At 34.8% G+C, this 15,679-nt stretch overlaps 1 protein-coding gene and 1 pseudogene across 3 annotated transcripts in view; both read left to right on the forward strand.

The window, feature by feature from the left end:
• Pls1 (plastin 1) overlaps nucleotides 1–15,679 on the forward strand; it is a 113,083-nt gene that overhangs the window by 84,734 nt on the left and 12,670 nt on the right. For all 3 annotated transcript variants that reach the window (XM_003476756.5, XM_013159910.3, XM_013159911.3), the window contains exons 11-12: nucleotides 4,116–4,194; nucleotides 6,913–7,027. In XM_003476756.5, coding sequence (XP_003476804.1) covers nucleotides 4,116–4,194; nucleotides 6,913–7,027 — 194 coding nt within the window. The remainder of the gene's footprint in view (nucleotides 1–4,115; nucleotides 4,195–6,912; nucleotides 7,028–15,679) is intronic.
• On the forward strand, nucleotides 9,706–12,134 carry LOC100713040 (cold shock domain-containing protein E1-like; annotated as a pseudogene).

Raw genomic sequence — 15,679 nt, forward strand, 5'->3', positions numbered from 1 at the left:
TTATAGTATAAACACAAGAAAAATGAGTTTTGACAATTGGACTTAACGATTTGGTGTAAAGTCTTTATCCCTCTTCCATGATTAATTCTATATTTTCTCACAAATAATTTTTGAAAGGACTCATTTAGGTTCTACAACAGATATTTTATATTATTTAGCTTTGTTATATTTACTGAATGTCATTGAAGCTTACAATATATGAATTGTCATAATGACAAAATCATTCTCAATATCTAGTTCTTTTTCCTTATCTCTGTTTACCAACCTCTCTTCCTTTCTTCCGTTATTACACCCTATATGCATACCAAATATCCACATTAGTATCAAAAGGAAAAGTACAAACAGTGGCAGCAATGATGGTTTGTTGGAGAGAGGGGCTAAGCCTAAGATTTTTGTCTTTTGTTGCCCAGAATGGGAGAATTAGGGAAAATTTGACGTTGCTGTGTTCATTCTCTCATATAACCCACCCTTCCTCCCTTCCCAGTGATATAGAATGAGAAATCAGTTTCATGATCTCTTCCCTTTGACTGCCACAACTAGATCTATAATGCCCTTGTTACTACATAGCTACAGTTTGTGATTTATAAAAGAAATTTCAGATTTAACAAATATATTCTTTGAGAAATATGATGAATTCAATTCATTCTTCCTGATGGCTCAGTTAAATAAATAATCAGTATATTCCCTATAGAGTTTACAACTCAGATAAAAATAGACAAAACTGTGGATTGTTATTAGCAAAGAGGGTATAAGATTAGAACTTTAAAAAAAAAGTAAAAAAGGAATACTGCTAAGTTTTTATCAGTCTGGAAAATTTCAAAATCTCTGTGTCTTACGTAGAAGGCATTGTTTAGAGTGGCATATTAAAAATGATCTGCTTTTTATAGTCACTGAATTCTTGCTAGATTATCTTCTCTAACTTGCTCGCTCTCCTGTTTGTCATGTTTGAATTCTTTTGCTAGTGTTCGGCATGCTTTTGGAATTTTTTAGTGTGAAGAAGATTGCTATATATTTCCATTAGTACAGTAATTTATTAAGATACTATGGGAAATATTTACCAATCATACTAATTTTGAACATATGTATGTCCTGATACATCTGCAAAAAATGTATTTGACTTTGACTGTCATTGAAATATTTTCCTCTGTAAATTTGTGTTTTTGTAGATCCTTATGAAGTTTGAAGCTTGACCTTATTACATCACAAATTCATATATTAGTATGTCCTCATTGGCAAGGAATTTTATCTCTAGGGAATTAAACTTTAAAGCCCAATTAAATATTAAACCTTCATATCATTTTGAGCACCCCACATGGGCTAGAGACATCATCTGATTTTTTTTGAGATAGGGTTGGTCTCACTATGTAGCCCAGGTTGGCCTTGGGCATGGTCATCCTCCTGCCTTAGTCTCCTGAGTACTGAGGTTACAGGTGTGCACCACCATGCCTAGCTCATCTCAGAATTCATACTGATGATGATACAATGTACAATAGGCCACAGAGTTTAGAAAGACTTTGTTCAAATCATTGTCCCACCGTTTAGTATCCTCTTTGAGTTTTGGTTTTTCCCTTATAAAACAGGGCTAATAATTATTTTTAAGTGTTATAAAGTTAAGTGTGATCATGACTGAAGGGGGTTAACCTACTCTGTATGCTTATTAATGGTTAGAATGGGGGGAGGAAAGTACTTAATATACCACAGCATATTTAATAATTGTTCAACATGTGTTCTTTTCTTTCCTCTTAGTAACCTATTTATCTATATATGTATGTATGTTGGGAGGATGGTACTGGCAGTTTTATCCAAGGATCCCACACTGGCCTGCACCCTAGCCCTAAATTTTAATTTTCGGACAGTCTCTAGCTATGTTGCTCAGCCTGACCCTGAATTTTTAATCTTCCTATCTCAGCCTCCTGAGTAGCTAAGATTACAGGTGTGACCCACCATATCCAGCAATATATTTGTTATTTTTGAGGTTTTAGCATTTGTAACTAGTTCTGCATTATTAGTTATTACGAATTTAATTCCAGGGCTGTAGATTTAACTAAGTGGTATAAGTGCCTGCCTGGGAAGCTCACAGTCATGAGTTTGATCCCCAGTACCAAAGGGGAAAAAAAAAAAGAATTTTAATACTAAGATTGAATTAGTTGTCTGCAATCCAGAAAACATTTTCCAATCTGGAATATATATGTTTTTATAATGCTTTTACTATGGCCATTGCATAGATGCATAGTGTTTCTAGCTTTGAGCATTTATTTACTAAAACAGTTTGAAATTATACTAAATAAATAAATGTTCACATTCAAAATCCATTTTACTTTTCAGAATTAAAATGCTAATAATATAATTCATTAAGAATATCAGGAAGGAATGAGTCTCAGGAGCTTATAGTAGTTTCAGAACTCATTCTTTTAAAATATTTACTATATCAGCAAGTTCAACAGAACTTGAGTATTCTAATTAAAAACCAAACCTATGTAATAGTTTTTGTAGTTTTAGGACGTAATTTTGATATTGCTAGCTGGAAATAATAGGAAATTCTAATTACTAGAAAAAAATATATAGATGTATTGCATATATATACACACACCTATATATGGCACTATGATAATAGAAAAAAAGGTGAATCCAAGTCACATGCATCAAGCTATTTGTCATTGTTTGTTTGTATAATGTGGGGCACAATTTACAGCTTTAATCTGTACTTAATAATTTCTATAAACAAGGTAGGTATAGATTTTAGAAATATTTAGTTTAACTTGGTTCTTTCTCTAAAAGGTTTTCAATGTAGATTGTTCATATAAAGTATCTGTAGCAAATATAACAAACTGATCAATTATCTTTTATGAAGACCAGAGGGAAAATTATTTAATCAAGAAATTATAGCTATGTGACTTAATAGAGCAAAAATAAAGCCAATTCTTAGAAAATTGTTAGGCAGTGGAGTTGAAAACCACATGAAAATGTCCTGGCTGTTTGTTTCCTAAACAGTTGGTAAGAATAACAGAATCTTTTAGATCATACAGGTTTTGGTTCCTGTTCTAGTTGTGCAGGTTTATACTGTCCGTGGCACTTGCAAGATGAAACTTCTACATTGGGATAGTCTCTGACACTCAAATGGTTACAGAATTTTTTGTCAAACTGTGAGTCTCACATGGGCTGAAGTCTAGGGAGTGACCTGAACTTGCTCATTAGTTAGAAGTGATGAATGGTAAAAATGTTTCAGCTTTTCAGGATCTGGTGAAAAGAAATAGTCTGGGTTATCCCATAACCCAGAACTTTGCTAAAGAATGAACAACAGTATTACAGTCGCTTAGAACTGTTTTTCATCAGTAGGTGACTATAAGGCAGACATAGCAGGGAATGTCCATATCTCTTCCAACTTTGTGATATATCATAATTATGATTTCTTTATAGATATGTAAGCACTAGGATAAAGGAAATGCTCAGGGGAAAAAAGTTATTACAGCTTAAATTATAACATCTACAGGAGTTATCTCCTTGACATGATCTTTGAGGCTCAGGAATATACTATGATGAAACATGTCTTTCTCTTGGCACATATTAGAATGCTGTGTGGGATCTGTGTTCCTCTTGTGGATCTGTGTGGGATCTGTGTCCTTCCTTTATTTTCAATAGTGACAGTTTACTCAGGAAGCCTATACTTTCTTGTTTCCTGTTTTTCATCTTACCTGAAATTCCCTTTCTCCTTCATTATTGGTGTAAAGTACACATTTGAAATTATAATCAGTACAAAATTAGAAATACTGCATTGGGAAAGACAGAGCTTCTCAGTTTAATATGCTAAAAGATTTTGTTTTATAATATTCAGCCAGATTCTAATGCATCTACCAGTAACTTCAAACGGTGTGAATTTATCTGTTATGTTTCTGGACAGAGAAATACATGGACCAGTAGTATTTCACAGACATCAATTAAGGCTGTCAAGAGAAACACGCTGATTGAAATCTTAGAAAGTCAGGATAAAAGATTTTCTCCCTTTTAAAAAGATAGTATCTAAAGAACCATGGCAGAGTGTGTATGGCCACTTTGTATCTGCTAGAATAGTTTAATATATAGTTCCTGATTTTTATTTTTTGTCCTGTTCATTCTAGGAGAGAGCAAAGAAGAGAGGACATTTCGAAACTGGATGAATTCCTTGGGAGTCAATCCATATATTAATCATTTGTATGGGTAAGTATTGTATTGTGTTCCAGCCTTACTGTCAGGGTTCTTTTTCTCCCCACTTTAGCACTGGGAATTGAACTCAGCACCTCACGCCTGGTATGTAGGTGAGCTACATTCCCAGCCGCCGGGGCCCAGCTTTTTAAGTTGCAAATTGTAGGTATGTTCATATGAGAACATTTATATTATTTTAAAAGATAATAGTTATAACTTTTCATACAAATAAAAAAGATATTTCTTATTCTTTGATTACATGTCATGGAAATTTTTTCATAATAACACACATTTTCTTCGTTTATTTTTGCCACAACCAATTATTCTGTAATGTTTATGTATATTTCCTTACCTGTAGAAATAATTTTTTTCACTGAGTATTATAATTTCAATCTTATTCTTTCTTGTTTAAAAATGACAATACATTATTAACACTGATTGGTAGGATTTAGGAAATATTTCACTAAGTCATTTTTTGTGTTGTCTACTTTAAAAAAGTAGAAAAGAACTCAATTTCAGCTACTTCATTTTTGGGGGAGGGGATTTTTTTTATTTAAAGAAAAAAAAACAACAGAAGAAGGGTAGAAATAATACGTAATTTAAAAAGAACAGTAAGAAATCACTAGTTGATAATTATATATTGTCCTCTTAAGAATAGTTGTTCAACTTATAAAAGTGAAGCGTACAAAGTGGACATTCAAACAGTAAGATTGCAAACAGTTTTGTTTAACTATCCAACAAAAAGTTAGTAATATGGTTATCAATCCTAAACCCTTAAACATACACGCAGTTATATTCTTTAGAGCACTTTCTTTTCCTGTTTTTTACAATAGCAATTACACATTTTGGGTTTTATTACTTCTACATTTATTATTACTTTTTACACTAGAGACACAATGTGATATTTATAAATACGATTATTTATTTCACTAATGAGGATAGCCTCAAGTTGTCTTCATTTGCTTTTGAAAGCCTTAAGAAGCTACTTCATTTTTAAAAAAGTCAAATTAACTAAACCAGTAATTTATACACCAAGGAAATGCCTTAGAGAGTTTAACTCCTTAAAGAAGATGAACTAAATTACTATTCAAATATGTTACTCTACAGCCAGTAAGGCTATACAGTATATAGCCTATACTGTATAATACAAAATTATACAGTAATTTATTTTCCTTGGTGTGTATTAAAAATATTCTTTTTTTTTTTTGGTACCAGGGATTGAAGTCAGACAGCGTGCTTGCAAGGCAGGCGCTTACGCTGCTGAGCTAAATCCCGGTCCCTTATTAAAAATATTCTTGAAAATATGAAACTAGCACCACCTTATTCTGTTAACTGGCCTTGATGTGGCAGACTTGTATTTGAAAATTGCTTAAATAGTGTATAAATTCCAGCCAAATGAAAAGACACATATATGAATTAGACTGGAACTAAGTCTAAAATATCAGAGTGGAGGGTTTAACTCTCTATGGACCGACCTTAAAAGAATATTTTATTGAGAGAATAGGTGAGATACAATCCCATTTTATTTAAAGATTGTACATACTTATATAGGAATTTTTAAAGAAAATCTGAAACTTAGCAATACAAAACTTAGAGGGTAAGCTTTTAAATGAAAAAAAAAAACATCACAGAGCTAGCAGTTTAAAAAATCATTTGCTACTGTCTTATATCCTTAGCATATGAAATTAAAAACAGCCTGTATAGAAATATTTTAAATGTCTCAGGGGAATTTATTTTTCTAAATCCAAAGCAGTAGTGTCCTTACTTTCAGAACTCCGTGTTCATAAACTCCTTCCTGTTAACCTTTATTACTGAACATGAACAGTTGACTTCGAATAGCTGTGATTTTCCTATAATTAAGTTTTTAAAACTCATAATACATAAGTAACACATGAACTCCTTTTCATGTATGAGTTTCAAGAAATATATAAATGTATAAAATAAAACATGATAATTCTTTCCTTGTCTCCGTCCTCCCTTTTTCATGCAGAGGTAATCACTACTAACAGTCTTTGGCATATAAATGCACTTGACTCTACTTTTTTAAAAAATAAAGATCCAACTATATGATGTTCTACCACTTGCTTTTAAAAACTTAATATTATTTATAAAGCTTGCTTTTCATATCAGTACATACATATCTACCTTATTTCTAATGGTGGCCCAGGAGTTCATAGTATGTATAGTTTACATAATAGCCTTAATGCCAGCCGTTTAGTTGTTTCCAAATTTATAAATACTGTGAATCCGGCATGGTGGTTTATTCCCTCTCAGTTACTCTGGTGGCTGAGGCAGAAGGACTACCATGAGCCTGCCAGTCCATGATCAGCTTGGCAAACACAGCTCGGGCCCATTTTAACAAAAATCCTCTCAAATCTCTTATTCTCTCTCTCTCTGCCTCTCTCTCTCTGTCTCTCTCTCTCCTCTCTCTCCCTCTCTCTCTCTCTCTCTCTCTATATATATATATATATATATATGCACATCTGTATAAACTACATACACATGTATGTATAAATATAAAATGTACTGTGGAAATAAATGTGTATCTTTATAAACATTTATGAAAAAATTAGGGGCAGATTTTTAGATTGAAAGTTCCAGGTCTATCGTCCTCTCATTTTATAAGCATTAAATGACTTTGTGTTTTAAAAGATATATGTCCATCTCCAGTGTGCTTAATAAAACTAATGGCAACATTTATTTATTCTCCCTCACCTACTTTTCCTGTTTTAGTGACCTTGAAGATGCTTTAGTGATCTTTCAGCTCTATGAAATGATTCGAGTGCCAGTGAACTGGAGCCAGGTCAACAAACCTCCTTATCCTGCTCTTGGAGGGAACATGAAGAAGGTGAATGAAATAAGCACCATGGATGTGTTGTTATTGCTCTGATATAAAACAGAGGATGGAGAATTTCATAAAGATTGGTAAACTGTGGTTTATCCCCACAGTTGTTTTTCAACCTGAAATGTATTAAGCTTATTATTAATAGTCTTTTTACAAGTTTCTTTAATAAGTACTTGGGAAGATGAAGGCAGTCCTCCTGGTCAGACGCTTTGTATTTGCTTTTCTCTTTAGTAAGGGCTAGCAATGAATGCCTTTGAGATGCAGTATAAGTGTACTCTTACAATTGCTATATCTTGTTGAATTATTAGTGGTTATTCATTCATTTATTCAGCAGAGATATACCTACAACCTGTACAGTATAATGCATGATAGAAAAAGTACATTTCATAAAGCCCTAAGGAAATCAAGGAGGTGAGATATGTGAAACCAACTACAATACAGTACAGTGTAAGCAAAGTGAATATCACAATTTTTTAAGTTTTGGTTTGGTTCGGTTTTTGAGGTGGAGGCTCACAGTGTAGTCCAGGCTGGTCTTAAACTCATGATGTGGGCGAGACTGGCCTCAAACTTGTGATCTTGCTGTCTTAGGATTTATAGGTATGCCCCACCATATTCGGCTAATATTACAGGTTTTAAAGAACAAGACACAGATTGCACTTATCATGAAGGCAGGAAGCTGTATTTGAGTTAGGTCTTTCAGAAGAAATCAATAGAATTTTGGCAGATTGTGACTGAAGAAGGAGATGCGGGTTATAAAAGAGATAGTGATGGGAAAGTGAGTTTCTGGAAGAAAAACAGATTTTGCTATAGCAGAAGATTTTGATAAGTAAGCAGAATGCAAACACTAAGAATTTGGGTTGGAGCATGATACTGAGAACCTTGAATGTCAGATTTGGAAGCATGAGCTTTAAACTATAAAGAGTGGGAAGCCATTAAATGTTTTGAGGAAGACAGTAACTTGATTATAGATGGTGGAAGAATTTCTAGCAGAAGTATGTAAAGAGAAACACTTTTCTTGTGTTCTTCATAACAAGTGATCAAAAGTCTAATCTGTATTAATATTTTCTATATTGAAACACCTGTGCTTTTGTTTTTGCATTTCCTTTTGACTTTCTGTTTTAGGGACATTTGCTTTATAAAGTAAAATAATATAGAAGTTTACACTTAACATCCTTTTGCTTAAATGATGTAATTTAAATATACTACACAAATTAATGGATTAATTTTGCTGTACCTTATTCTGTTTGGTTATTATGAAATTGAATTACATTATCTTAATGTTAAAACTACCTATAGTTGAATAAGTGCAAATATAACCATATTCCTTGAAAAACTAAATTATTAAAAGGTACTCATTTTTTCCCCAAATTACAGTTAGAAGGTAATTCTGGTTAAAATTCTAAGTTTTTTTTCCAGTGTGTAGAATAGGGGTTGGAGAAAGGTAATTTATAGGTATGTGTGTTGGGATGACTTACAAAGCAATTCTAAAGTTCCACTGGAGCCCAGTCACTGAGCCACCCCCAAGAACTCAGCAGAGTCCCCCTTGAGCCCCCTGCTTCGCAGTGATCCATGCCCCCCAAACCCTTTCCTACAGCCACCTTCTGCAGGCAGTTTCCACTGAGGAAAAGGAATTGTATCGTATGTCCACTATCCAAAACTTCTACTCTTTGACCTGCTTTCTGCTGGCACTGAGGATTACATCCATATAAGCAACAGCAGGAAAACCCTTACCACTGTCCAAGAGATCACTGATTCATTTGGAAACAGAAGAGACCTATAATAGCAAAGGCAATCCTGAGCAACAAAGGCAAGGCAGTAGGCATCACAATCCCTGACTTGAAATTATACTACAAAGCTACTGTGATAAAATCAGCATGGTACTGGCAAAAAAAATCCACAAAAAAACAAAAACAAAGACCTGCATACCAATGGAACAGATAAGAGGACACGGACACACCTACAAAGCCACTCAGCTACCTTATCTTTGACAAAAGGGCTAAATATGTTCATTGGAAGAAAGCCTCTTTAATAAATGGTGCTGGAAAAATTGGCTTTTCACATGCCAACGACTGAAACTAGCCCCATGTCTATTACCATGCATTAAAGTCAAAATGGGTCAAAGATCTAAATATTAAAATAGAAACAATAAGGGAGGTAGAAATCTTGAAGACAGGTACCTAAAGAGTTCATAAATAAAATGCAAACTGCATGGGAAGTACTTCAAAGAATCAAGAAGTGGGATCTTACTTGATTAAAAAGTTTTTACATTTTAAAACAAATCACCAGAGATTTATTCCTATGTATGGGGCTGTGCTGCTTATGGCAGCACTGAAGAGGGGGTTCAGATCAGGCAAGGAACAAACCTCGCAACTACCAGCCAGTCCAAAGAAGAGTACACTTAAGTTGAAGACACAACACTTGATCTGAAACAAGAAGTTTTTGCCTACTCAACAGCTTGGAAAGAGCACATCCCAACGCTGCTAGTAGTCTTTGTTTTCTTCAGTACTCTACTGAGAGATTCCTGGTGCAGCAGCAGTTATATTCTTTATTAGGTTGGTAGATCATTTTCTCTCGCTTTTTCTATTTTTAAATTCTAGCAACTTTTGGCCTTTGAAACTTGTACTGAAAAAGAAGAATTATCTAATACTACTGAAAATGCAATATTTGATTATCACTGTGAGATGAGCTATGATCCAAACCTTCTCCACAATGGACATAATGGGTACCCCAGTGGTTCTTCAGCAGCACTTCGTGAAACTGGGGTTACTGAGAAATAGTTAATGTCTTATGGATTTATTCAGTGTTCAGAACGTCAAGCTAGACTTTTCTTCCACTGTTAACAATATAATGGCAACCTACAGGACTTAAAAGTAGGAGATGATGTTGAATTCGAAGTATCATCTGACCAGCAGACTAATAAACCAATTGCTATTAAACTAGTGAAGATAAAACCAGAAATCCACCCTGAAGAACGAATGAAGGGACAAGTAGTGTGCACTGTTTCTCACAACTTAGTAAGTCTCCAGCGGCCTCCAGTCAGAGTCCAACAGGGAGTACATGCCACGAACGTAATGGGGAAATGTTTTTCCTGTCTTACACCCCTGAAGATGTTGAAGGGAATGTTCAGCTGGAAATGGGAGATAAAATGAACTTTGTAATTGATAGCAATAAACATACTGATGCTGTAAGTGCTCATAACATTACGCTGTTGAAAAAGAAACGAGCTCGCTGTCAGTTTGTGCCATGAAGGAGGCATTTGGCTTTATTAAAAGAAATGATATGGGAAAAAAGAGATATTCTTCTACTACAGTGAGTTTAAAGGTGACCTGGAAACCTTGCAACCTGGAGATGATCAAGGACAGAAATAGTAAAGTTGCAACAGATGTCAGATTATTGTCTCAAGGAACAGTCATTTTTGAAGATATCAGCATTGAACATTTTGAAGGAACTGTAACCAAAGATACCCCAAAAGTCCCCAGTAAAAACCAGAATGACCCACTAATAGAATGAATCAAAGCTGATTTTGTGATTCCTAAAGAACTTAGGCAAAATCCAGGGTGACTGGCTTGAAGGTGACCATATTAGGTTTAATATTTCAACAGACTGATGGGACAAATTAGAATGGGCAACCAATATAGAAGTTCTGGCAAATACATTTCAGTTCACTAATGAAGCTAGAGAAATGGATGTAATCGCTGCCATATGAGATGGGTTCGGTTTCATCAAGTGTGTGGATCGAGATGTTCGTATGTTCTTCCACTTCAGTGAAATTCTAGATGGGAACCAACTTCATATTGCAAATGAAGTAGAGTTTACTGTGGTTCCTGATATGCTGTCTGCCCAAAGAAATCATGCTATTGGGATTTAAAAACTTCCCAAGGGCATGGTTTCATTCCATTCTCATTCAGAACATCGTTTTCTGGGCACTGTAGAAAAAGCCACTTTTTCCAATCCTAAAACCACTAGTCCCAGTAAAGCCAAGGAGAATAAGGCTGAGGATGGCATTATTGTTATGATAATTTTGGAGTGAAACTGACTATTGCTTTTCAAACCAAGGATGTGGATGGATCTATTTCTCCTTAGAGAGGATATAACGTTGAATTTAGTATTAGTGACAAACAGAGGCCTGGGCTGCAGATTGCAACTTGTGTATGACTCTTGGGTCGTAATTCCAACTCCAATAGACTGTTGGGTTATGTGGCAACTCTGAAAGATAATTTTGGATTTATTAAAACAGCCAGTCATGATAAGGAAATCCTTTTGCATTACAATAAATTCTTTGATGATGGGGGCCGGGGATTTAGCTCAGAGCACAAGTGCCTGCCTGGCAAGTGGAGGTCATGAGTTCAATCCCCGGCACCAATAAATACATAAATTCTTTGGTGATGTTGATAGCCTGGAACTGGGGGACATGGTTGAATACAGTTTGTCCAAAGGCAAAGGCAACAAAGTTAGTGCTGAAAAAGTAAACAAAACTCACTCAGTGAATGGTATTACTGAGGAAGCTGATCCCACCTTTTCTTTTGGTAAAGTCATTCACCCTCTGAGGAGTGTTGACCCAACACAGACTGAGTATCAAGAAATGATTAAGATTGTGGAAGAGGGGGATATGAAAGGTGAGGTGTACATTTGGCATAGCTGGGAAGGCCAACAAAGGGGTCTGCCTACCCAAAGGGGCGAGTGTTAAGTTCCAGTTGTATGTCTTGGGCCAAAATGCACAGACTGTGGCCTACAGTGTAGAGCCACAGTGGAGTATGTGAAAGATCAGTTTGGCTTCATTAATGATGAAGCAGGAGATAGCAAGCTCTTTTTCCATGTGAAAGAAGTTCAGGATGACATTGAGCTACAGGCAGGAGACAAGGTGGAGTTCTCAGTGATTCTTAAGCAGCACACTGGCAAGTACAGTGCCTGTAATGTTTGGCAAGTCTGCAAGGGTCCCAAGGCTGTTGCAGTCCCTCGATCTGATTGATTGGTCAACCGCTTGAAGATCATCATCCTCGATGATGCCAGTGCTGCTCGCCTAATGGTTGTTTGTCATCAAAGGGGACCAGATAACTCAGTGGGATTTGGTGCAGAAAGAAAGATACCTCAAGCTGGTGTCATTGACTAACCATGTCCACAAAGCATATCCTTAATCCACTATGATCAAGCTAGGGGGATTCTAGTGAGGGATTCTGAATACTCCCTCTTCATCTCACCCAAAATCTGGAAAACTTACTCTATTGTGCTATTACACCAGTTTTAACACCACCTCATGTTATATTTAAAAAATAAATAAATTTAAGAAGCCATTTTAAAATTAAAATCACCAACAGAATGAAAAGAAAATGCACAAATTGGGAAAGAATTTTATCCAGCTGTCCCTCAGATAAGGGATTTCTATCTAGAACATATAAAGAAGTGAAAAACATCAGTGCCCCCAAATTCAAAGACCCAATCCAAAAATGGGCATCTGAGATGAATATGTACGTCTCAGATGAAGATATACAAATGGTAAATAAATATATGAAGAAATGTTCACCATCATTGGTCATTTGAGAAATGCAAATTAAAACAACATTGAGATTCCATTTCACTCCAGAAAGAATGGCTGCCATCAAGAAATTAACCAATAACAAATGTTGGTGGTGCTGTGGGGGAAAAGGAACACTTCTTCACTATTGGTGGGAGTGTAGATTGGTACAGGCACTGTGGAAATCAGTGTGGAGATTCTTTAAAAACTAGTATTAAAAGTCCCATTCAATCCAGCTACTCCCCTTCTGGGTATTTACACAGAAAAATTGAAAACATCATGCTACCACAATATATATGTACCCATGTTTATAGCAGCACGATTTGTGATAGCTGATTCTCGGAAACAACCCAAATGCTCATAATGTGGAATGGATAAAAAAAGATGTGGTATTTTTATACAATGGAATATTAATCAGCTATAAAAAAGGATAATCTAGGGCCGGGGTAGCTCAGTGGCGCAAGCACCTCCCTGGCCAGGATGCAGTTGTGAGCTCAATCTCAAACCAGCATACCAAAAAAAAAAAGATAATCTTGAGGCTTTTATAGGTAAATGGAGGCAACTTGAGACCATACTCATAAGTGAAATTAAACTCACATTTGTAAATATCATTGTCTCCCTAATGTAAAAAAAAATGGAGTAATAAGATCCAAAATGTACAATAGATACTGTGATAATGAAAGGGAAAGAAAGTGCTCAAAAGGAAAGAAAAACTGGGATAGGGGAAAAGAGAAGAAAGAAGGGAAAAGATTATATGTACATAGGTATATGTGTATATATATGTATGTATATATACAATATAGACTATTTCTAATTTCTGTTAGTTTATCCAAAACAACAGTTTGTGCCTTCATTGTTTGTTTGATCATTTTTGTGCCTAAATCTTGTAACCTGAGCAACTACTTCTAAAGTAACAATATGCAGTATATTAGTGTTAATTTCCTACTATTTTTTGAAATTCTGTATCATTTCTATCTTACTTCTGTTTGCTTTTTAAAAATAAAAAATAAGTAAAAATAAATTCCCACTGGAATAGAAATAAGAAAACATAAAGTTCCACTGGAATAAAGGAGTAAGCCTCCATAGTCAAGAATGCTTACCAGTGATGCTGACAGATGCTGTTAGAAGATACTGTTCATGATGCAAAGTGTAAAATTAATTATATCACAAATAAATCATAAGCAGAATGCTTACCTCAACAAATACTAGTTATAGATTGAAACATAAGGCCTGAAATAAACTCAAGATATTTAGAAAAATGAAGTGTTATTTTCATGAGATAGTATCACTGGGAATTACTTTATGGGCTTTGGACAATCATCAGCAGATGTCGTTGTACTCCTTAAAGTTTATAACATTGCTGTATTGAACATCTTTCATTATTTTTTAAGTTTTCATTTGGAATTTCATATCCTATTATGTAATTTTTCTCATTGCTCAAATGATCTAAGCCTCATTTTGTCCCAAGTATTTGAAGTATTTGGTAATATTTTTTCAATTTGCTCCATGAGATGTACACTCCAATTTTTTCTTACTTTGTGTTTATTCTTATCTTGGATACGTTCCTCATCCTTTAGTCTGAGAACTCCAGGAATTCTAAGGCACAGTGTTGGTGTGAAGGTCTTCTGCATTTTACAGTCTCCAGGAGCAGTTCCATTTTTACAGTTTAGGGTGCTACCATAAACATGGCTTACTTCTGGGAACCTAATTTTTCATTCTTTTCTAGTTTACTACCTCACTAAAACACGTATCACACAAAATGATTATTAAAGTTTTGTAGGAAAGTCTCCTGTTCAAATGGGAAACATCCTGTTTTTTTTTCCCTTTCACTGTTACAGAATCAGAGTACCACTATTTTCATAAGTTAGGAATCTATTCCATTTTTTCAATTCTGTATACTTCTATCACATTTATTTCTATTAAATAGGCATAATTAAATATGACTACTAAGAAAATAATATTGAAAGGTTGTCTCCTTGCATTTAAAAAAAGAACTCATCATATATTTTAGTTGGTTTAGGAAGTAAACCTGTTACAGAGGGCCCAAGGGATCTTCTTGCATTTTTATTTGTAATAAACAGAACTTTGGGGATTTGAATTTTATTTTTAAATAATATTAAGTTATTTGTAAAAATTTTGTGATTGTGTGGTCTCTACTTGTTACCTTTTTAGAAATAATATCCTGTTTTTGGAAAGAGATGTATGTGTATATCTCAGATTCAACTGTTTTGAAAAGGAACCTTGAGAAAGAAAATTAGATAAACCAGTTATACTATTTTTCTTCATTGTTTAATCAAAAAAAGAATTTAGTAATGACTTTTTTCCTACTGATAACATTATCAGATTATGGGAGCTTATACTTTCACTGAAGCAAAAACAAACTGAGATATATAAGAATTTATGTAAGTCCTAATAAAAGAAAAAAAGCACTAAATGACGGAAATAAGAAGCCTCTATAAAGACCAAGGTAAAAGGGGAAAAAAACCTACAGAAAGGATTTTAACTGGACTTATATTGCTAGAAATAAATAGGCAGGAATAGATAATTTACCTGATGTTTATATATCAGATTTTGACTGTAGGTAAGGCATTGTGCTGAGTCCTGGGCTGGACGGGGGAAATATTAAGCAGATTTGTGTCTGTAATGTTTTTATTCTTTTAAAGGAGCTTATACTATGGGGAGCAAAAGAAAGCACGAAAGCTAAGAATAAGTAGGAGATGGTACACAGATATTTCAAAATGAGCATTATTGGAGTTCAAGTTCTAGATGATAAGTGATAGATGTACCAAGAGAGACATCATCAGGGCTGGGGATTTAGCTCAGCGGCATAAGCGCCTGCCTTGCAAGCAGGCAGTCGTGAGTTCGATCCCCGGTACCGATAAAAACGAAAAAGACAAAAAAAAAAAAAAAAAGACAACATCATCATCATCATCATCATCATCATCGACACAGGGTCTCGCCATGTAGTTCAGGCTGGCCTTCAACTCATTGTGAAGGCCCAGCTGGCTTTGCACTTGTGGCAGTGCTTCTGCCTCAGCCTCAGTGCTGGAATTATAGGCATGTGCTACCATGCTTGGCTGATCATTGTTTTTAATTAAAATTAAAACTTTTATTGAATGAAGTGGGTTAAAAGCTAGATTTTG

This window comes from Cavia porcellus, unplaced genomic scaffold (assembly GCF_034190915.1).
Source record: "Cavia porcellus strain 051 isolate PalLab524CR breed Dunkin Hartley unplaced genomic scaffold, mCavPor4.1 scaffold_5, whole genome shotgun sequence".
NCBI classification, from domain to species: Eukaryota; Metazoa; Chordata; class Mammalia; order Rodentia; family Caviidae; genus Cavia; species Cavia porcellus.